Genomic DNA, 22113 nt, shown 5'->3' with positions numbered 1-22113 from the left:
AACCACCTAGGCTGTGATTTGCTGTTATGCATGGTGACCCTTTCCTGCAATCAGGATTCTGATATAATTTTCACCAACTTGTCCAGCTGCCTCCCACAAGCTACCAAACTTATCTCATTTTTTTTCTGGACTAAGATGCGGTGGGGAAGGAGTGTGAGTACTGGATGCCTTCCTCTAGGAAGTGATAGTGACTGCCTGGGAGGGAGTGGAGGGAAGGGCAATGGTATGGCTGGAATCTAGGCTAGGAAAGATGAAGCGGGAACATGTCTGGACATGAGGTAGGAAAAAGAAGGCAGGCATGCTTTTGCTCCTCTCAGCTCAAAACCTGTCCTACTCTGGCTGTCCAAATCCTACTTCATATACCCTTCTTTCTCCCTTATTCCAGCAGACATGGAGGGGATATAGTAGCCCAGAGGAAGGGTGAAAAACTGAGTGGAAAGAGCAAGGAGATATGAAAGGATGGGGAAGGGAGTTTGCTGAATGAGGTCACGGATGTAGGAAGCCACAGTTTGTGTGAGGGGAAAGACCACAATATTAGTAGGGCTACAGCCCAGCTAAACCAATGACTTCTGAAGCCTGTGGCATTGGGTGATGATATGGGAAAAGATGCTTTTGACTTTTAGTATGGGAAGGCAAAAAAGTAGCAACTCTAAGGCCATATCTATGCTGCAAACATTGGTCAATGCAAGTTACATTGGCATAAAGCTGCCACAGTTAGTATATCACTCATGCGTGTGCACTTGGCTCCTTGTGTTGGCACTGCATGTATTCATCAGGAGTGCTTGGGTCAATGTGTGGTGCACATTGGATAGGTATCTTAGTATGCAACTCCCCGCCATCTGGAACACTGTCTCTTGGGAACTTTGGCACTGCATAGTAGGGCAGAAGTGAGTTGCATAGGGGTGACTGGGAGGAAGGGGTCAAGTTCACATCAAGCAGCTTTCTCCATCCTATAATACCACCCCTACCCCATAATTTTCATGCCTTTTAAAAAATCCCACAAAACCCTGCAGCACTTCTGTCTGTCTGCCATCTCTGACAGAAGCATGGAGCCTGAGCTCCTAAGAGTGTCTCAGGGTCTAATTAAACCTCTCTTCACTATTGCACTATTGTTATGAGAACTGCAAACACAGGACGAACGATCTCTGGTATTTGCAGAACCATAGGAAGAACCTTAGCAGTGTGGGGGACATGACAATTTTGTGGAAGACAGATTGCTGTGGGATGTAGCAAGAACCAATTCAAGGTTGTTGGTGGCACTTACGGGGAAGCTGCAGACAGTAGTGCTGCTTCTGGGCCTGAGAAACAATCTCTGACTCAGGGATCGGCAACCTTTGGCACGTGGCCCACCATGGTACGCACCCTGGCCGGCCGGGCCGGTTTGTTTACCTGCCGCGTCCGCAGGTTCGGCTCCCACTGGCCGCAGCTCACCGCTCCAGGCCAATGGGGGCAGCAGGAAGCAGCGGCCAGCACATCCCTCAGCCCGCGCCACTTTCTGCAGCCCCCATTGGCCTGGAACGGCGAACTGCAGCCAATGGGAGCCACGATCAGCCGAACCTGCAGACGCGGCAGGTAAACAAACCGGCCCGGCCTGCCAGGGTGCGTACCATGGCGGGCCACGTGCCAAAGGTTACTGATCCCTGCTCTGACTGGTGAGAATGCATTGTAATGCAGGTTCAGGATGATGAGCAGTAGCTGCAGAACATTTGGATGTGAAAGGCCACGTTCCTGGATCTGGATGCCAAGCTCTTCCCAGCTCTAATGCAGGGACACCAGACTAAGAGATGCACTGACAGTTGACAAGCGAGTGGCGATCACACTGTGGAAACTTGCAACTCCCAATTGCAGCTGGTCAGCAGGAAACCGTTTTGGAGTTGTCATGCGAGTATGTGGGGCCATTAATTGTATCCTGCTACACAAGACTGTGACTCTCAGTACTGTACGCGACATAGTGGGGTTCCCGAACTGTGGTGGAGCAATAGGTATCACGTTATTGCTATTTTGGCAACAGATCACCTTGCCCCAGAGTACTTCAACGGAAAGGGCTACTTTTCTATGGTTATGTAACCCTGGTGGATCACCAGGGATGCTTCACTGACATCAGTGTGGACTGGTCAGGGAAGGTTCATGACACTCACATCTTTGAGAACACCGGACTGTTCAGAAAGCTGCAAGTAGGGACATTTTTTCATGACCAGCAGATTACCATTGGTGGTGATAAAATGCCAATAGTGATCCTGGAGGACCCAGTCTATCCCTTGCTTCCCTGGCTCATGAAGTCATACACTGGCCACCTCAACAACACCAAGGAAAGATTCAGCTACCAGCTCAGCAGGTGCAGAATGGCAGTTGAATGTCTATGGGTGGTTGAAGGGATGCTGGTGATGTTTACTCACGAGATCGGATCTCTGCAAGAGGGGGAAAAAACAGTGGTTATAGCTACCTGTTGTGTCCTGCATAATATCTATGAAACAAAGGAGGAAAAATTGCCGCCACAGTGGAGATGAAGCGTGTTTCTCCTGAGTTTGCACAGCCAGCCACAAGGGCTATTGGAAGAACTTAATGCGGAGCTCTACAGTCGAGAGAGGCCTTGACAGAGCACTTTAACGGTCAGCCACAGCAATGCATTGTGTGGACTGTGCCCTACCTGTCCTGAAGTTTTGGGGGCTTTTAGGAATTGTATGGTCCTTGGTGTACATTTATTAATATAACACTGTCTGGCAATGTGCCTATTAATTATATGGTGCTTGCTGTGAATTTATAATTATTACACTGTGTTTGTCACTGATCCTATGAGTTTTGTTGACCTCTACAATAACAGGTCGTGGGAGCTTTCAGTAGTGCTATGCATTCTCCAGCATATGTTATGAAGTCATAAAGATCGATTATTTACCAAAAATAGATTTTTATTACATAACAAAACCAGTGCAAAAAAGGTGCAATTAAAAAAGGCATTCAATAAAAACTTCTAAAATAAATTAATGGAACAGAACTTAATAAGGGGACAGAACATTCATATACATTTTGGCTACCCATATAGCAACTGTGACTCTCACAAGTCAGTGTATGTGAAGCTGTGTTTTTTCTACTGTCCCTTGAAAAAGCTCCCTGTCCTTTTTCTGCTGGGACTCCTGGACCTTTCTTCTATCTGCTTTCTTTCTTTCTCCAGGCCGTCTGCAATGTTCACCCTCCAAGTACTCTGTTCATGGTCCAATGCAGCACTGGTTTGCAGGATCTTGATGAACATATCCTCCTGTGTCCTCTTCTTTTTCCTCCTTATCATGGTCAGGCAATCTGCGGATATGGAGGAATGCACTGGTAGCATCTACGGATAAAACATACAGAGGTGTCATTGTAGGTATAGTGACAGCAGAAAGTGCAAGTTAAGTTTCAGAACTTCCTTCCCTTTTGTCCCCTAACATTTTAAACACGACATGCTTATTGCTACTTCCGCCTTGGAGCACCTGTGCACAACACGCCTATCCAGTCCCAGCCACACTGAGTATGGCCAAGAACAGGTGTAGGGAATGGGGGGTATGAGGAGGGAATTGTTTGGTGGCATGAAACAGTAAAAATTTGGCCCCTATTTCCATGTGTATGAGTGCAAGTTAATAGCACTGAGCACCAGCGCTGTTTTTCCCAGGCGATGGTGATTTTAGCTGATATCTCACTCCCAAGGGTAATGAAGAGAGCACAGCAGTTACTTGTGTCCCTAAGCCACCTGGACCCATACTCTGCTAGCCTGTTTACTGCAGTGGTGCCTGCCGAAGACATCAGAGACTGGTGTGGGAATGTGTCCTATCACAGAGCAATAAGGCTGCCAATACTAGAAACCTTCAGAAGAAGATTGCAGACTACCTCCAAGAAAGTTGCAACAAGATCTCTCAGGAGAATTCAAGGCACATACCTGTGTCTATAAACCAAGTACTGCTCATGGGCAGGTAACTCTCTGCAGGGAATGAAAAGGAGATAACAGCTCCACCTCTCTTAGTTATACTGCTACCTCTTCTAGTATAAGTCAATACCTGTGTTCTGCTATGTTGGGGTCAGGCACCATCTTGGCATTTCAACATTACAATAGGAAATGCCTTCACGCTTACCTGAGGTTCCTTCCCCTGAATGGGGCGCACCCGCAGGGAGTTACTGGACTACGTGGAGTCTCGGGCAGATTCTGGCTCACAGCATAGCTGGACCCCGCAGTTGTATGTACCCCATCTTCCTCTTCTTTGCTGTTCAAAACAAGGGGTCTGTGTCTTGGGCTCATTGGAGAGATCCATGTCGCTTTGTGGGGTGCAGCTCATTGTAAAAACAGCAGGCCTGTGGCTTGGCACCGAATCGACTGTTGAGCTCCCTGGCCTTCTGGCATGCCTGCTGCAGTTCCTTTGCTTTTATGCAGCATTGCTGCTGATCCCTGATCTGCCCATTCACTGCCTGTAGATGTCCATGTTTCTACAACTACGCCATAGCTGCGCTTGAACAGCCTCTTCTCCCCACAGGCCCAGATGTGCATCTAAAGCGTGGCATCAGCATGGTTGGTTGGGCAGTTGCACACAAGAAGGGAGAGCTGCTAGGTGTGCATGTCAAGTTGGGCAATCAGGAAAAGGCATTTCAAAAATATGCAGGTTTTATAAAGGGAGGGGGGATGGCTTCTGCTCTCCGGAACCACGGGGCTATCGCAGTCAGTGTCAGGCATTGTGGGACAGCTTCTGGACGACTGTTAGGGTTGACATAAGTCACGTGGTGTCTGCACTCACACGGTGTCAACCACAGTAGATTGACCATGGTTCAAAGCCATTTGGAGAGCTGGTGTTACTGTGTTGCCTTAACAGGATGCTTACATCAGTGAGAGACAAATTTGAATATAGACGTATGCACAACTAGGTCAATGAAAGGCAACTTATGTCGACCTACCTTTGTAGCGTAGCTCAGGCCTCACAGTTTACAGACCCCTAAATTACAGTTGCTTAAATTACTCTATATACAAATGTGTACTCATGCATTTAGCACAGAGGTAGGCAACCTATGGCACACGTGCCAAAGGCAGGATGGGAGCTGATTTTCAGTGGCACTCACACTGCCGGGTCCTGGCAACTGGTCTGGGGGGCTCTGCATTTTAATTTAATTTTAAATGAAGCTTCTTAAACATTTTAAAAAACTTATTTACTTTGCATACGACAATAGTTTAGTTATTTATTAAAGACTTATAGAAAGAGACCTTCTAAAAACATTAAAATGTATTACTGGCACACGAAACCTTAAATTACAGTGAATACATGAAGACTCGGCACACCACTTCTGAAAGGTTGCCGACCCCTGATTTAGCATATGGTCTGATAATAAACTGCAGACTATAACGGAGACTTGTTTTATTAACATACACAATGTTTAGCTCATATGTGTCCTTACCCTGGCAATGCTAACATATCAAATAAAACTGAGACCTTGGCACCAGTCCTCCTCAGTATTGTTCTGAGAGATGGCTAAAATCCTGCTTACACCTTTTGGTTTTATTTTCTTCTAGAGATGAAAACAACAAAGAAAACTATCCCAACAACACTACAGTCTTAGAGGACAGCCAGCCAGCATTACGAGATACCCAGCAGCACGTGGAACAGACAGCTCATGACTGTACACTACGGGTTGGAATGGGCAACTTAAAATTAAGAAAGCCCAAATCCATTGCAAAACTAGAAAATGGGAAAAACCATGAAGAAAGTCAGGTAATAAAATAAAATGTATCTATTTCTGCTAGATATTTATGGTGCGGTGTCATAGCAGGAATATGTTTTAAATGCAAAGTGATGCAAATGATAGCATTATTAATCCCTGCTCTGACTCACCTCCACAATGATTTGGGCTATGTATCTGGTACAAGTGACACTGCAGTTGAAGTAATTCTTTCAGTAAGGGAATCATGCAGAATCAGTGAGAATTCCCTGATATAGTGATAGATTCTGAATCCGCAGCTGCTCACTGCTGAGAGTAAGGGTGTCATAGTATGGCCCATAGTGAGGACGTGCAAATTATTTCTCCTTCTGAGTTATCTTCTTGTATTTCCTGGACGTGCTGGAATAACGGCAAGATCTTTCTCTTGTGTGGCTTGTGCTAGAGATTTAGACTGGTGTCTATGTCAAACCACTAAATACTGTAATGGTTTATTAATTCTTAGTTATTAGGAGATATTTGGTAAGATGGCTGGAGGATGTTACATCTTATCCCTTTATCCTGTTCAGTGGGTATGAAAAATTAGTGAAACTAATATACTTAGGGTATGTCTACACTGCAGCTGGGAGTGACTCTCCCAGAGAGGGTAGACAGACTCTCACTAGCAGCACAAGGGGAAGTATATCAGGAAAAGCAGCTGATCAGGAGGGCATAAAGTAAGGGGGAGAGATGATTGATCTCTTACCCTCTTGTTAATTATTTTTCTTGCTGCCCTGAATCTGTGCCCCCTTTCAGTTGTCATGTATGTCACACCTGTATCTCAAACTCACTAAAAGCTAAAGTTGGGCAAATCACCCATTGTCAGCTCATTTGCCCCATTTTTATCTCACCAGTGAGTTTGGCTCAAAGAATTTAACTGAGAATGTTGGTTTAGTTTTATGTAGTATTTTGTGATCATGTAATTAGATCTCCATAAACTATTGATGCAACTGAAAAGTGCAACATCTGGAGGGGGAAAACCTCCAATAAGCCATGAAGTTTCCCTGTGATACAGCATTTGGATTGGGAAACAAAAAAGCCACTCCCACCCACTCTTCCCCAGGCCCTGTTTCCAATCAGTGAGAAGCTTGGTACCATTCTGCCCCCACCTCTGAACTGAGCACTGATACAGTATCTCATAGATAACAGAATTAGCACTATGAATATGATTGGTTCCCACATAAAATAAATGTTACTTCATCACAGGAAGTTAAAGTACTCTCATCATTGATTGGGCTATAGTTTGGGCCCCGATCCAGCAGTGAGCTCTCCAGGGACAGACCTCTTTGACTCATTGATTTCAGTGGAGTCTGCCCACATGAAGCAGCTCGCTGGATTGTGGCTTTCTGGGGAAAATGTTTCCCAAGGCGCACATTTTACAAACTCCTAGTTCACTCTCATGTAAGAGACTATGCATTCACCTAAGCCCCATCTGCAGGCCCGGTGTGGCTGCATGGACCTCTAGGTTTGTTTTGTTGTTTTCTTGAACCAAGTGTACATCTGGCACCCAGGCTGTTGTTTAAAGTGCTTATGAAAAGTAAGGGCTCTGCTTATAGAAAAGTTCAGAGGCAGTTTTTCAAGTCAAGAGCTCCAATATACTATAACCTTCACATTCTAAATCGCTTTGTCTGTTTTAGTAACTGATTTTATCTAATGTGCTTCTTTCCATTCTGACTCTCTGCTTTACTTGAAATTGAAAACAAAGTGTTGTTATTTTTCTAGGAGCTGCTGATTACATGGCAAGTTGCCATTATCTTGAAAAAGGGAAAGAGACTGATGATTTGAAACAGCATGCTACTGTGCACACCTGGGCTCCTTCTAAACATATCGCCACCACCAAGCCTCTCAACAAGCTCACAACTGTACACATAAGGCAGCCAATATGCATCTCACTGGCTCTGCTGCCTAATTATGTTCAATTGAAAATGAAAACAAGAATGCCCTCCAAATAGTGATTAAGCCATTCTAGTTCAAGTGATTCCCTATTTTTATTGATACAGAATGTTCCTTTAATGACATCCTCTCCCCAATTTCACTCCTACAATGAGTGAAGAAGCATTTATTCAAATCATGACAATATCTAATTACAGATTTTGCTTTGACATACCAGAGATTTAATTTTTATTCACATCTCTGTGTGAGTAGCTACTAAGCTCTTAGCAGTTACAACATCTTGAGCTGCTCCTGACAGAATTTAGCTCTTTAATAACGGAACAAGTATTGAGCTATTGAGAGGTAGGGAGAGAATTGGTGCACTTATTCAATACACAGCAATCTGTATGTATAGGGCCAGATTCTATAAGTTTCCACCAGTGGAAACCCAGATGCATGGCTATGGTAGTGGAAAGGCTGTGGAGAGGGAGTGGTATCGCCAGGGCCGGCTCCAGGGTTTTGGCCGCCCCAAGCAGCCAAAAAAAAAAAAAGCCGCGATTGCAATCGCGATCTGCGGCGGCAATTTGGCAGGAGGTCCTTTGCTCCCAGCGGGAGCGAGGGACCGTCCGCCGAATTGCCGCCGAATACCTGGACGTGCCGCCCCTCTCCGGAGCGGCCGCCCCAAGCACCTGCTTGCCAGGCTGGTGCCTGGAGTCGGCCCTGGGTATCGCTGTATCCATAAAAGAATAGGGCAGAAATTACAGGTGAACTGGTGCTGGGACAGGTTGCAATGGTAGAGGTAAATCCTAGAAAAGTAACAGGATGTCAGACTAAAGAGTGAAATAAAAATAGCACATGGCCAAAAATAAATCTATAAATGTCAATATGCCAATACCAGGGCCGGCTCTAACTTTTTTGCTGCCCCAAGCAGCAAAAAAAGAGCGCCACCCTGCCGAGCCCCCCCGCTGAGCGCCGCGCCACCGGAACCCCCCCGAGCGCCGCCCCCCGCACCGCCCCCCCGCCAAGCGCCGCGCCGCCGGAACCCCTCCCTGAGCGCCGTGCCCTGCGCCGCCCCCCCCGCCGCGCGCCGCGCTGCCCCCCGCCGAGCGCCGCGCCGCCGGAGCACCCCCCCGCGCGGAATGCTGTGCCGCGCTGCCCCCCGCCACCCCAAGATTGGCCGCCCCTTACCAGGTGGCGCCCCAAGCATGTGCTTGGTTGCCTGGTGCCTGGCGCCGGCCCTGGCCAATACAAGAAGCTTACAAGGATGGGAGTAGGGGGGAAGCAAACTAGAATACCTGGCAAAGAAGCTTGATAAGTGATCACATTTTCAAAAGACCTCAGCACTCAGTTCCTGTTCTTGCCAGTGGGAGCTGTTTAGTGTTGCACACTACTGAAAATCAAGCCACTCAATAAGATGTCCAAAAGTGAGCCTGAGTTCTTTTGAACATATAGCCCATAATGGGCATTGCTGAAACTTGAACAAATTTCAGAGATCAATGGGATACTGGGATATGTGGCTATGAACTGAACAGGAAGGACAGATATAGGTCAGAAGTGGGAGAGAAGCATGAAACCTAAAAGATTTCATAGAACTACGTCTGGTCAATTTTGATGGAATTTTTTCTAGGAAAAAAATGGAAACAAAGCATTTCAGAGTGGAACCTTCTGATTTTTTTATTTTGAAAGGACTCTTTGTTTTTAAAATTATTTTATATTGGTTTGTAGTTTGTGTATATTAACTTTTATTTTATTTTACATTTTAATTTTAAGACAATTATTAAGCCCTTGTTTTAAAATAATATAAAATAAGATAATACAGTAAAACAACATACAAATAAAACGAAATAAAATAAAAATGCAAAAACCCAAAAACATTTTTATTAACCCAAAACAAATTTTTTCAGAAATTTCATTTTGTGACAATTATCAAAATTTTGATTTTTCATTCTGATAATTTTGAAATGCCAGAATTTCCTGTAGATAGAAATTTTGACCAGTGCTATGTAGAATCTAATGCGATAACATGTCTGAGTGAAGAGGACCATGTAGTAGAATCTGTACAGACACAAATCCCACGTGATAAAGACACAAATATACTAGTAAGCAGGGCCGGCTCCAGCATTTCTGCCGCCCCAAGCAAAAAAAAAAAAAAAAAAAAAAAGTCGCGATCGGCAGTGGCAGTTCAGCGGCAGGTCCTTCGCTCCTCTAGAGGGAGTGAGGGATCTGCCGTCCCCGAATTGCCGCAGGTGCTGCCCCTCTCCCTTGGCTGCCCCAAGCACCTGCTTGTTAAGCTGGTGCCTGGAGCTGGCCTTGCTAGTAGGAAGTATTGTAGCCTGCTATAAATGTGATTTAGAGACAATTTTGCACGTAACTCAGGAACTAGACCATAGAATTTAATAGAGAATAATAGCCTTTCCATGGATGTTTTGAGCTGTACTGTAGAATTTAATAGCAGGTATAAAATTCTTGATAAATCCTATTTGACAGTTCACAACACTTATATAGAAATTATCATCTTCTGTTTAAAATCTATAGATGTTTTTTTGTAAGGGTATGAAGACCCTGGCATAAATCCCACCTAACAGAAAGCCTAAGGGGCGGGCAGAGTGACATCACAACCTATCCTCCCTTAATGCAAATCCATTCTAGGGAATATGGGCAGGGGCATCAAGCACAAGGAGGTGAATTTATATCTCCATCAAGCAGTTTGAGTGCACCAGGGAGAAGGCTCAGGGAAGACTTGATCAGACTCTATAAGAACCTACACAGGGTGCAGAAATTTGACAATACAGGGCTGTTCAATCTCTCAGACAAAGGTATAACAAGAACCAAAGGCTGGGAGTTGAACCTAGACCTATTCAGACTGGAAATAAAGTGCATTAATGGAGAGGGGAATTAACCATTGGAGAAACCTACCCAGGATTGTGGTGGATTCTTTATAACTAGAAATTTTCAAATCAAGATGGAATGTTTTTCTAAAAGATATGCTCTAGCTCAAGTGCAGCTATTGGATTTGAAGCAGGAATTAATACAGGGAAGTCCTGTGCAGGGCTGGCTCCAGGCACCAGCCTGGCAAGCGGGTGCTTGGGGCGGCCACTCCGGAGGGGGGCGGCACGTCCAGCTATTCGGCGGACGGTCCCTCGCTCCCACTTGGAGCAAAGGACCTCCCGCCGAATTGCCGCCGCAGATCACGATCGCGGCTTTTTTTTTGGCTGCTTGGGGTGGCCAAAACCCTGGAGCCGGCCCTGATCCTGTGGCCAGAGTTCAGCAGGAGGTCAGAGTAGATCATCACAATGGTCCTTTCTGACCTTAAAATCTGTGGATCTATAAATGGTTACTATGGTCCATATCTGTTTTGTTTCCCTGAGCCACTCTAGTGATTCTGTAGTATTAATCTATTATAAAATCAAATGTTATGGGCCACTGAAATACCAAAATCAAGTATGTACAGTATATATTCTGGAGAGACAATATAAGAAGTGAGGTTGTGGAATTCAAAGTCTGCTTTTCTTGATTAATCCCCTTCCTCTGTAGCTCATCTTTGATGCGCATTAACATGAATTTGGATTATGAAATGATTCACTTTTAAATTCTTTACTGATGCTGAAATATAAAATAGCACTGAGCTCACCAGCTAATAAGTAGAGCAAATAACAGTCCTATTTCTCAGTCTAATCACCAGGGTGAAGGACTAAGAAAAGTAAATGGTATCTTGACACAAATCACAAGAGACAGAAATGCAGAAAACTGCTACATGAAATTCGGTACTTTGGTATAAATTAAATACATTAATGCCAAAGCACTCCTATTAATTCAACATTAAAGTTGTGGTTTTAAACACACGAGAGTCAGAGAACTGAGTAATGGAGCTATGTCAATATACACCAGCTGTGGGTGGCTTAGGCATGAAATTCTCACCAAGGTTTTAACTCTGCATCCATGCATAGATATATTTTAATAGCATCTTTCATGACTTGATCATAGCCACTGATTAGTGAGGTAAAAAGAAAACTGGGTTCTCTGAGAAGGAGAAAGCACGTGGTTTCCATGTCTGGTCAACCTTTTCTAAGGGCAGGGCACTCTGCCTGTGGCCTTCTAGAACTTGCGCGAAGTAAAAATGTTGCTGGACGGAGCCCAGGGTGAGCCTTGCATTGTCGTGCACCCCTAAAGTTTTCATTGTTTGATTTCCATATAAACCACTTGCAGCTTTTTATAACTTTTTAAAGGAAATACTATAATGATACCTATTTGTACACTACCCTGTTTGTACCCTGTTTGGAATGGTAATAAAAGACCTCAGTTGACATATTTTTATAGCACAATGACACTGTATACGATTAGTTGATTCAACTGCTTTTTTGGGTGGGGTGGGTTTCAAACTGCCTGTTCTCCCCTTGGGGTGTCTGGACCCTGACTGTCACTTAGCCATGACACCTTGTGCTTTGATACTATCAGATTTCATAAGTCAAATAAGTGGGTCCAGTTCAAGATTTGGATGGGAGATCTGTGTTAAATTGTACAGATGGTTCAGCAGAAGACATTCTTCCCTCCAGGTCTGTACAAAGCAGCCTCAGCATAATAGCAGGAGGGGACACGGCACTATCAGAGATGCTCTCTTTCTGGTGAAATGTAAAACCGAGGTCCTGAACACACGTGGTTTATGAGTAGCCAATTGCATCTTTCTAAGAATAGTGTCTGTCATTTTAGGATTATGGTGTAACCCTAACAGAAACAAACTTTTGAATTTTAGGCAATTTTGTAACAAAATTGTGCTTTTGAGGTGCAACAAAATCCAACCTTTGTGTGTCAAGGGGATTCAATAGTATTATATTTCATTGTAATGTATTTATTTCTTCTTATCTTTGGGTTAAGATTTATGAATGTGTTGTACGTGGTAAATAGCAGGTGGTCACACAGTGCTGTATAATCACTACTGTGGTATTTGCTGTATCCTTGACACAATATTCAGGCAGCCAAAAATATCATTCTTCTTAAAAAATCTGAAGATAAATCAGTTTGGGATATTCTTTTTTCCTTCCATGAGCTAAAACTTCTGGAAGAAAGACATAAAACATCCTGACATGCTGGGTCCCTGTTCTGCCAGTGCCTTTCAATTACTGGGCAAAAATGAAATAAATTCTGAAAAATAAATGTGTACATGTTTAAGTGAATTAAGTTGGGATTCTGTTGCCTTTCAATTCAGTGTCACTTGGTCTGGTTTCATTGCCCCAGTCACAATAAACTGAAACTGATGATGGTGGTATCAGGAAGTCCAAGAGATATTGCATGGCTGAGAGTTGCTTATGAGAGGAAGGGAAGACTTTTACAGTTACACAAGGGGACAGATTTTGCTGTTCTTTACAAAGGATCTTCCCTGTGTGGTGAAGTCTTATGGTCCATATCAGCCTTGGAAGTTTGAACTAGCTAATCTAGTGGTGGAGGATAGACAGTGGAGCACAGAGGGTTTTGTGACTTGACTGGAACTTAGGAGATGTCTGTTTAAGTGCAAATTCTGCTACAGACTTACTGCATGTCCTTGGGCAAGTCACTAACTCTTACCAGGCCTCAGTTCCCCATACATAAAATGGTGATGATAATACTTCCTTTCTTCAATATTTTCTCATGTAGATGGTAATCTCTTTGGGGCCGGGACTATTTCTCACTACATGTATGTACAGTGTCTAGCACAGTACAGCCCTATTCTCATCTGGGGCCTCTCACTGCTGTTGTAACACAACTAATAGTAAAATGCCCATTCTGCCCAAGGACTATCAAACATCCCAAGGTTTGGGGTAAATAGAGTCAGCTAACCTGGTTCAGCCTGATTTTACCTTGAGCTTTAATTAAAACAGTTGTGTTGACCTATTCTGTCTCCAAGAGTATATCATCATTTTATATAACCCAGGGAAAATCTTGTTTAGATAATAATGGAAAAACTGGAACAGCTGCAAAAAGTGCCAGTCACTGTAATGTGGATCTCTGTTACCATTTTTGGATAAAATATTATCCATTCAATGCTAAACTAAATTAAATAAATACAGGGGGATCTATGTCATAAAGCTCTGAAGGACATTTTTTAAAAAGGAAAATAACAAACAAGGTTTCTTAGTAATACCATGAAAGTCAAGTAGCATATTATCTTGCCCAGAACAAATGGTAGTTGGCATGCAACAAAGCCATCTTATACATGAATCAAAAATATTGTTATAGTGTCCTAGGCTGCTGCAGTAAACATAGTGGCAGTAGATCTTGCAGGTTCTCAATGATTGCTTCTTGGACTTGAGGTTCTATCCTGAAGTAGAAACCACAAGTATAATCTCTTCTTATTAGCAACTTGAGGCCTGATTCCTGTTCCACTTACTCCACTCTGAATCAGGAATAACTCTATTGAACTCATCCCTCAGCATAAAAAACTTGAAAGGGACATCCATTCAGAGTATCTCCTGAGCAGAGACATTTTTGAAAGTGCCTTAAATTCTGTAGTTTTTGAATAGGCAGTGGTGTGAACAGAAATGTGTTCATGTAAAGACATGTTCCCAATATAATGTACATTTAAACAAACCTCATGGGTAGTGTGTCAGACACAGGTCAGACAGAGAAGCAAATGAAAATAGGCATTTTTGCTGTTGAAGCAGTAGGGGTCTCTGATGAGGTGTATGAACCCTAAATGTCAACCACCAAAAATAGGTTGATGACAGTGCTACATTTGTAATGAAAGAGGTGCCAGGACCAAGCAATTTTTTTTTTACTTTCATAACTGATGAGGCAAGACCAGAGGTGCCAAGACTCCTGGCTCAGCCCTGGTACAAATTAAGCACTGGTTGATGGACAGAGTGTCTCCCTCCACTCCTGTGACTAATTGCCTGAGTAGTAACAGCTGGAGTGAAAGCCTTCCAACCAGGCAGAAGGAATCAGCTGACAGAGAGGCTGAGAAGTACCCTGAGGAAACTTCTCAGCAAGGGCTGGCAATGAACCACCTAAGGTACAGACCCAGCAACCCCCATGGAGGGTGAGGTGAGATTGCTGGGAACAGCAGCTAAGTGGATTTCTTCCCCTTCACCCTACAAGGTAGGGGAAAGGGTTGGACTATGTAGTCAGACCCTTAGTTTAGGACAGGGAGCTAAAGAATAGCTAACACTGGCCAGAAAATAGGAGAACAAAGTCTTAAAGTGCCAGAGTACCCTTCCATTACCCCTGGATAGAGAGGAGGGGGCTTCATTCTGCAAACTTTTCCATGAGTAGTCTCACTGAAGTCATTTGGTGGATTTCTAGGGTTGAGCCCTAAAACAGCAGCAAAATAAAATACTTTAGCAGTGGAAACAAACATGTTGCTGTGCTAAGAACATTGATTTTCAGATTTCTAAATTGCTAGCATAATAATGGATAATAAAAAATAATAATGGAGAAGAAAAAATTTACTTGCCCTTTCAAATTGTCAGAACACGGTATCAACTTAACTAATCTTTATAACACCCCTGTGTGATAGGAAGGTATTTTTACCCCATTTTACAGATAACAAAACTGAGGCAGAGACTGGTTGAGTGACTAATTCAAGTCAACAAAGCTAGTTATTGAGAGCCTGATCTTAAAACTCAAGCCTTCCTAATTCCCAGTCCTGGATTTCATTCACAAAACCAAACTGGCTTTCCCCCCACCCACTGGCAAGGTGACTGAATCAACAGATTCCGTCCCACTCACCTTCCCTCACTCTAAAGTAAGATTTTACTAGTAAATTAATAACAATATTAACATGCCTGAAAAAATCAGTTGCAAATTTGGAAGCTGATCCTACAAACCCTTACTCATATGAACCAATATTACTTTTGTGAGTCAGGGTTTTCAAGATGGGACCCATACTAGAAATCTTTCTTGTTATTTGATTGAATGATCTTGAATCAAATATAAATATTTATAGATGAACATACTGAGCAGTAAGTGTAGGACACATATTGATGTCTGCTGTCTAAATAATGAATTAATAGAAACAGAAGATGGGTAACACATTTGTCCCATTGGTGTCTTTTTGTACAGAATCTGCTTTCAAAAACATTGTACAATAAAGAATGACAGTGCTTTGGGACCTTTTATAGTTATTGCTATCCATTTGTTATTACCATCTTTATGCATCAGGGGAATAACTCTTTAAAAAATCAGTATAGAACATTCCACCCCCCCACCCCACCCTCCACAAGCTTTCAGTTTCCTACAGCTGTTGTTTTTTCTTTTTACGCAAAATGTTCACATCAGCCAGGCCAGTGCTGACAGGGTGCTCTGTTGGTTTCTGCAGGAGATGGAGAATGCATTGCCAGGATTCTCAGAATGTCAAGGGAAAACAGGAATGTCCGCTAATGACTACACCCAGAATGTGGCTTTCAGATGCCAGGAAACAGTTGTGAGACTTCAACCAAGGTAGGCTTTAACTGCAAGAAAGGCCAATGTGTGTGTATGCTGCCTGCTGTATAAAATATTCAAGTTCCTGACTTTCGTTGGCAGTTGTATCCTTTATTCTGAGTCCTAGAGCTGTTCGCAGATAGTAAAGCGGTTGGAGATAACCTACTTTAACTTTAAATTTCCAAGCAAGATGAACATCTTTTCCCTCATCTTAATTCAGAACTTTCAATTCCCTTGGGCCAGTTTCAGAAACATCCTGACACTTTCCCCTCCTCCCTTGCCTCACTGATTCTCAGATCTATATTTCTACTGAGAAGTCAGGGAATGACAAGCGCAGGCATAGTTTTGATACTATGATTCACTTAGGGATAAATCAGGCCCTGAATTCAGTGGAATCAGTCTGGTTCCATCAGGAAGGGTTCCATGCAGTGCACCCACACCCCCTGTTCATCTCAGAGCTCCATGAGGATTCCCTGGGCCCTACACAAGAGGTGTTTTCAGTGCAGGTGACTACACAGATTCATGACCTAACTCACTCCCATTGAATGGGGCACAGCAGCCTGGGAGCTACTGTAGCCAAAGATCCATAGCAGCTATGAAGCAGCCTAGAGGAAGGATTCCTTTCTGTTTCTGCCTACATAACCTCCCCAGTGTCCAATGTGTTCATGTAGGTTATGTCACAAGGAGAAGATTTGGCCCTTATTGACAGGATTGAATTTAGTGTTGAAGATTACACTGTGCTGAACCTGCAGTTCTTGGATCACCACTTTAAACACCAGATCTCTTGCTTAGAGGATGGCTCAACAACACTAAGCTGGGTATAATGGTTCTCTTGGGTGAACGTAAGAAGGTCTGTCTTGTATATTTTCTTTGTTCCCTGTTTCAAGTGGCTCCCTGCCTTTTTAGTACTGTTAGTGCCTGAGTCAGGAGACGGTACCGACCCCAGTCACTCTGAAGTCCCTTGTGCAAACTGTTCATAAAAACACTCTGAGCAGTGTCCCTACTGCACATTGCTGGAGAGTATTAGCCAATCTATGCAAGAGGCCAAGTGGCAAGAGGAGTCAGGAAAAGAATCACTTTTTAGAGGGCCTGTAGGAGCAGCTTTCTGCCCCAGAGTGCTGGATGGGTCAGGGGACAGCTAATGGAAATATATAGTGCTTTTCCCTTCTCAGGCACTGGTTCAAATTGGGACTAGGTTAGTAGTGACAATTCTACTCTGATGGCAGTTTGGTGCTTTATGCGAAATAAGCCGATTGCCTCCAGTTATGTTTTTAGTAGGCAACCATCCCAAATGACATTAATTCACACTCTTGGGCGCAGTCTTAACAGAGTGGCCGAGGATTTAATTGGCTTTCAAAGTGAACTGCTTTCAGCCTCTACTTCTGGTACCCCCAATATAAGTTGATGCACAGTAATGTGGACTAGATCTATTGAGGCTTACGCTGGTCTAATACCTGAGGGAGGGCACTAATAAATTCTTCAAGGGACAGTGGTGCAAAAATGCTACAACCTGTCTTATGTCAGGGTGGCCATAGAGGGCTAGCACAGGCTAAAAAGTGAGTGCTGCTGGTGAGTGGGGGTATGTGATCCTGACAGAATCAGGGAGGGTGCTGATGCCAGCAGTACACCTTGGCATAGGCCTGTATTTCAAAGCTGTTTAGGTGGCTAACTGCCATTGATTTCAGTGGGTATTAGACAGCTAAATACATTTGAGGATCTGGGCCACAGTTCCCCTGGCAGGAAGCTGCTGCTTGCCTTGACTGTGCTAGATGGAGGAAGTAGTAACACCACCTATTCCCCACTGAGGTGAGTTCTTGGGACTTAGCTATCAGTAGAAGGTGTAATTCATAGCTCCCTGCACTATGTTAAGTGAATCTGTCCTCTGGTATCTAACATGTATCAGTTTTGCGAACTCATGTTCAATCTCCCAATTTGAACCACTGTCTTAAGAGTTGAAAACCACTATGCATTTTCATTAGCTGTGCCCTGACCCATGTCCTTGGTAGCTAAACAATGCTTAGGAAGTTTTTTCTGACACAGAAGCTTAAATGAACATACCACAAGGCAATAAGGCTAAGAAAATGACTTGTTATGGTCATTCGTCTTGTTAAAGTTTACTTAAAATACTGAGCACAATGGCATCTCTCATTTCAGAATTCAGATACCTATAGCACAGCATTTCTCAAACTGGGGTGAGCGTCCCCAAGGGGACTCCAGGGGGTCTGTGGGACCCACTGAGAAACTCTTCCCCCCTTCTTCAACTCCTTCCTTTCCCACCCAGGTGCGCCTCCAGCACGCTCGAGAATAGGCTTACCTGTCCTGGCTCCCCGTTGCTCCCAGAAGTGGCAGGCACGTCCCTGCGGCCTGGGCTGGGGCAGGGGTGCAGGAGGGGAGGGGGATGTGGCACTTACCTCAGGGCACTCCCGAAAGCAACTGGCATATTCCTCTGGCTATGGCTCCTAGGTGGGGGTGGGCAGGGGGTCTCCGCACGCTGCCTTCGCCTCGAGCGCTGACTCTGCAGCTCCCATTGGTCAGGAACTGCCAATTACAGTAGAACCCCTATTTTAATTAATTAACGAATGGTAAGAAATATATACAGTGTGCCTATTACAATCTTGCTAATGGATTGTACTACATCAAACAGTACTGTACATACATACTGTGCTGTTAGTGTCCCTGTAGTCATTGGTGAAATAAATTACTGAAGGTCAGTACACCCACACTCTGTGTGTGGCACCTCTGCTCACTGCTTAAGCACATATACCTGTACCTGGTTGATCAAGAGATAAAAATGGTTCATCGAACCAGTCGTTCATGAAATGAGGGTTCTACTGTTTAAGTTCCTGTTTTCAATCGTTTATAACTTTGAAAAACTTGAAGCATCTGGGCTGAAATATTCCATGGTGAATGGTTGTCTCAGGCCAAAAAAAAAAAAGGTTGTGGGTTTTTGTTTGTTTGTTTTAACTTTGAGCAAAATCGGTTCAGCTATTTCTGAGAATGAGGCTAAAGGAAAATATATTGTATTTGCCAATGTTAAAAAATTCTTACAGCTCTTTTGTCGAGAAGCGCTACAGTATTGCCAGCTCTTGCAGTTTACTGCAAGTCTTGTGATATTAGGTGATTTTTCTTAACGTCTCAGATCCTGGAGTCAAGTGATTATGTCAGGGATTGTCTTTTATTCTGTGTCTGTGCAGAGCCTCGCACAGTTTGGTCAAGGTGCATGACTAGGGCTCCAAGGCACTATGTTAGTACAAATAAATAAGAATAACAAGAAAAAGTAGTTGTAGTATTTTTAAATCTCATATTTTTAAAACCAGTCTCATGATTTTTGGGACCTGACACATTTTTTTTGGATACTCAGGTTTGGCAATACTAGCTGTAGCATGTCCATGCTTTGGAGCAGGGTTTTGAGATTTGGCAGGTGGGTCACCCTGGAGTCAGAGAGTTGTCTTTTGTTGTCCCTATGAAAATCCATCCAACTTTGCTGAATTATAAATCTCTGAAAACCACTGTTTGTACATGTACAATAAAGATTTGTTAGAGGCGGGTAACAAAATTCTCTGAACATGCTGTTTCCACTGAGCATGCTCCATCCTTTCAGAGTTCACAGAGTATAATCTAGCCAAGGGCTGAGTAGGACTTTTCCCGTAATTGCTCATTCTGGTAGCCAGGTCCGCTGTGGTACTGGGCACCAGAACTAGGAGTAGGGATACTCTCTCTCCTGTGCTCTCAGTGCTCCCTATGCTGGCACCCAGGCAGTTTGGAGGAGGAAGCTGCCTGACTGAAATGCAACAGGGTGAGGAGAGGGGTGGGGTTAGGGGGAGAAGGACAAGTATGGGGAAGAAGCAGAAGGGGAATGGGACAGGAGCAGAGAGGGATATGGCCCTGCCGGAGGAAATAGGAGTGTGGCATTTGCATTATGATATGGTCTTTGATTGCATTGTCACATACTATTTTTCCCAGGTCAATGGGATTGGGCAAACCTCATTTTTAATGGAATTCAGTTCAGCTACCCCTCATAAAGCCCTCCCCTTCAACTCTTTCTACCTGATCCATATTAAACCTCACTCACTCTTTGAAACTACTGTTCCCCAACAACCCTCTTAACTGTGTTGATCCTATTGCAAGTTTTCATAAGGTCTTCAGTCTCTGTTGTGCTTTAGATGGCTTCTCATTTCCAGTTGCATATGCTCTGGGACTTCTTTGGTTAAAGCATGTATGAATGCATTTTCCACAAATGATCAGATAAATTAATCCAGATAGTACAATAAGGCTTTAAGGACTCTGCTTTCCTGGTACTTTCCCTATCGCTAATTGCTTCTTCAGTATCTTGCTCAGTGGAACAACTTCCTCCTCCTTCTTCCTGTTACTTTCAAGGTCTTCTTCTGAGGTCTGTCACTGGCATTCTCCACTTCTTCCTCCAGACGCTGTCCTTTGACATCCATACCTGTTTGTAAACTTTAACCAATATCCTTACATTGACAACTCCTAGATCTGCCTCTCCAGTGGTGACCACTCTCCCTCTTTTATGACTCAGATCACTGTTATCTCCTCTCCAGAGCTTAATTACTTGCTATGTCTATGCATTTGTTTCCTTTCCTTCTCCTCATCCTCTACTCTTAGCCCAAGCTTCTCATCTCTATATTCCTTTTCTGTCCTTCTCTTACCTGCTTTTGTTCCTTCTTTCATGCAGTTTCCTATGCCTGGTAATCCCCTTTCTTCATCTGTCTATAGGGTTGCCAATTTTCTACTTGCACAAAATGGAACATCCTTGCCCCGCCCCTGCCCTGCCCCTCCTCTCCTCCAAGCCCCCCTTCTGAGGCCCCGCCCCTTTCACTTCATCCCCCCCACCCTCTGTTGCTCACTCTCCTCACCCTCATTCACTCGATCATTTTCACCGGGCAGAGACAGGGGTTGGGGTGCAGGAGAGGGTGAGGGCACTGGCTGGGGGTGCGGGCTCTGTGGTGGGGCTGGGGATGAGGGGTTTGAGGTGCAGGCAGAGGCTCCAGGCTGGGGGTGGAGCTGAGGGGTTTGGAGTATGGGAGGGAGCTCCGGGCTGAGCCAGGGAGTTGCTGTGCGGAAGGTGTTCTGGGGCTCTGGGCTAGGGATATAGGTTCTGGGATGGGGCCAGAAATGAGGGGTTCAGGGTGTGGGAGGGGGGTCCGGGATGGAGCAGGGGTTTGGAGTGCGTGTGTGTGTGTGAGGGCTCCAGCTGAGGGCGCAGGCTCTGGAGTGGGGCTGGAGATGAGGGGTTTGAGGTGCAGGCGGGTGTTCTGGGCTGGGCTCAAGGGGTTCAGAGGGCAGGAAGGGGATCCAGGTCTGTGGGAGGGGGTCAGGGGTTTAGGCTCCGGGCAGTGCTTACCTCAGGCAGCTCCCGGAAGCAGCGGCATGTCCTCCATCCAGTTCCTACATGGAGTCATGGCCAGGCAGCTCTGTGCACTGCCCCGTCCGCAGGTGCCACCCCCGCAGCTCCCATTGGCCATAGTTCTCGGCCAATGGGAGCTACGGAGCTGTCGCCTGGGGTGGGGGCAGCGTGTGGAGCCCCCTGGCTGCCCCTACATGTAGAAGCCCGATGGAGGACATGCTGCTGCTTCCGGGACTCCGGGAGCCATGCGGAGGCCACAGCAGGCAGGAAGCCTGCCTTAGCACTGCTGCGCCGTCAACCAGACTTTTAACGGCCCAGTTAGCAGTGCTGACCGGAGCTCCCAGTGTCCTTTTTTGACCAGGCATTCCGGTAGAAAACAGGACATCTGGCAACCCTACCTGTCTACTGTCCTCTACTAAATCCTTTCTCAAAAATCTTGTTTTACATAAAGCTATGTAAACATTGTGATATGTGCACTTCTTATCCAAATGACTCCGTTATCTTATGGCCTTTACCCTCATCCTTCCTCCACTCCCCAGTGTTTGTTGTCTCTTAATTTTTGCATTAAATTAATCCTTGATCGTGCAATAGGTCTCACCCAGGAGGACACTTACACTTGCATGTTCACAGTTGCAAGACCATGAGCCTTAGTTTATAACTCTTTGGGGAAAGGACTAGGGATGAGATCTGTGCTGCACCTCTGAGCAACCCTTGGAGGTGGCTTTTAGCCACCTTTGCAGCTCTGCAGTCATGGACTGCACCAGGAGCTGGAGAGGCCTCCA

At 44.7% G+C, this 22113-nt stretch overlaps 1 protein-coding gene across 12 annotated transcripts in view; it reads left to right on the top strand.

Annotated features, from left to right (window-relative positions):
* Nucleotides 1-22113, top strand: part of FAM13C (family with sequence similarity 13 member C) — a 261546-nt gene that overhangs the window by 166608 nt on the left and 72825 nt on the right. For all 12 annotated transcript variants that reach the window (XR_010589230.1, XM_008163198.4, XM_008163202.4 and 9 more), the window contains 2 exons: nucleotides 5522-5720; nucleotides 15863-15984. Coding sequence is in view for 11 of the 12 variants with exons in the window: in XM_008163198.4 (XP_008161420.2) it covers nucleotides 5522-5720; nucleotides 15863-15984 (321 nt within the window). In the remaining variant the exon portion in view is untranslated. The remainder of the gene's footprint in view (nucleotides 1-5521; nucleotides 5721-15862; nucleotides 15985-22113) is intronic.

This window comes from Chrysemys picta, chromosome 7, assembly GCF_011386835.1.
Source record: "Chrysemys picta bellii isolate R12L10 chromosome 7, ASM1138683v2, whole genome shotgun sequence".
NCBI classification, from domain to species: domain Eukaryota; kingdom Metazoa; phylum Chordata; order Testudines; family Emydidae; genus Chrysemys; species Chrysemys picta.
This window is presented reverse-complemented; position numbering and strand designations above follow the sequence as displayed.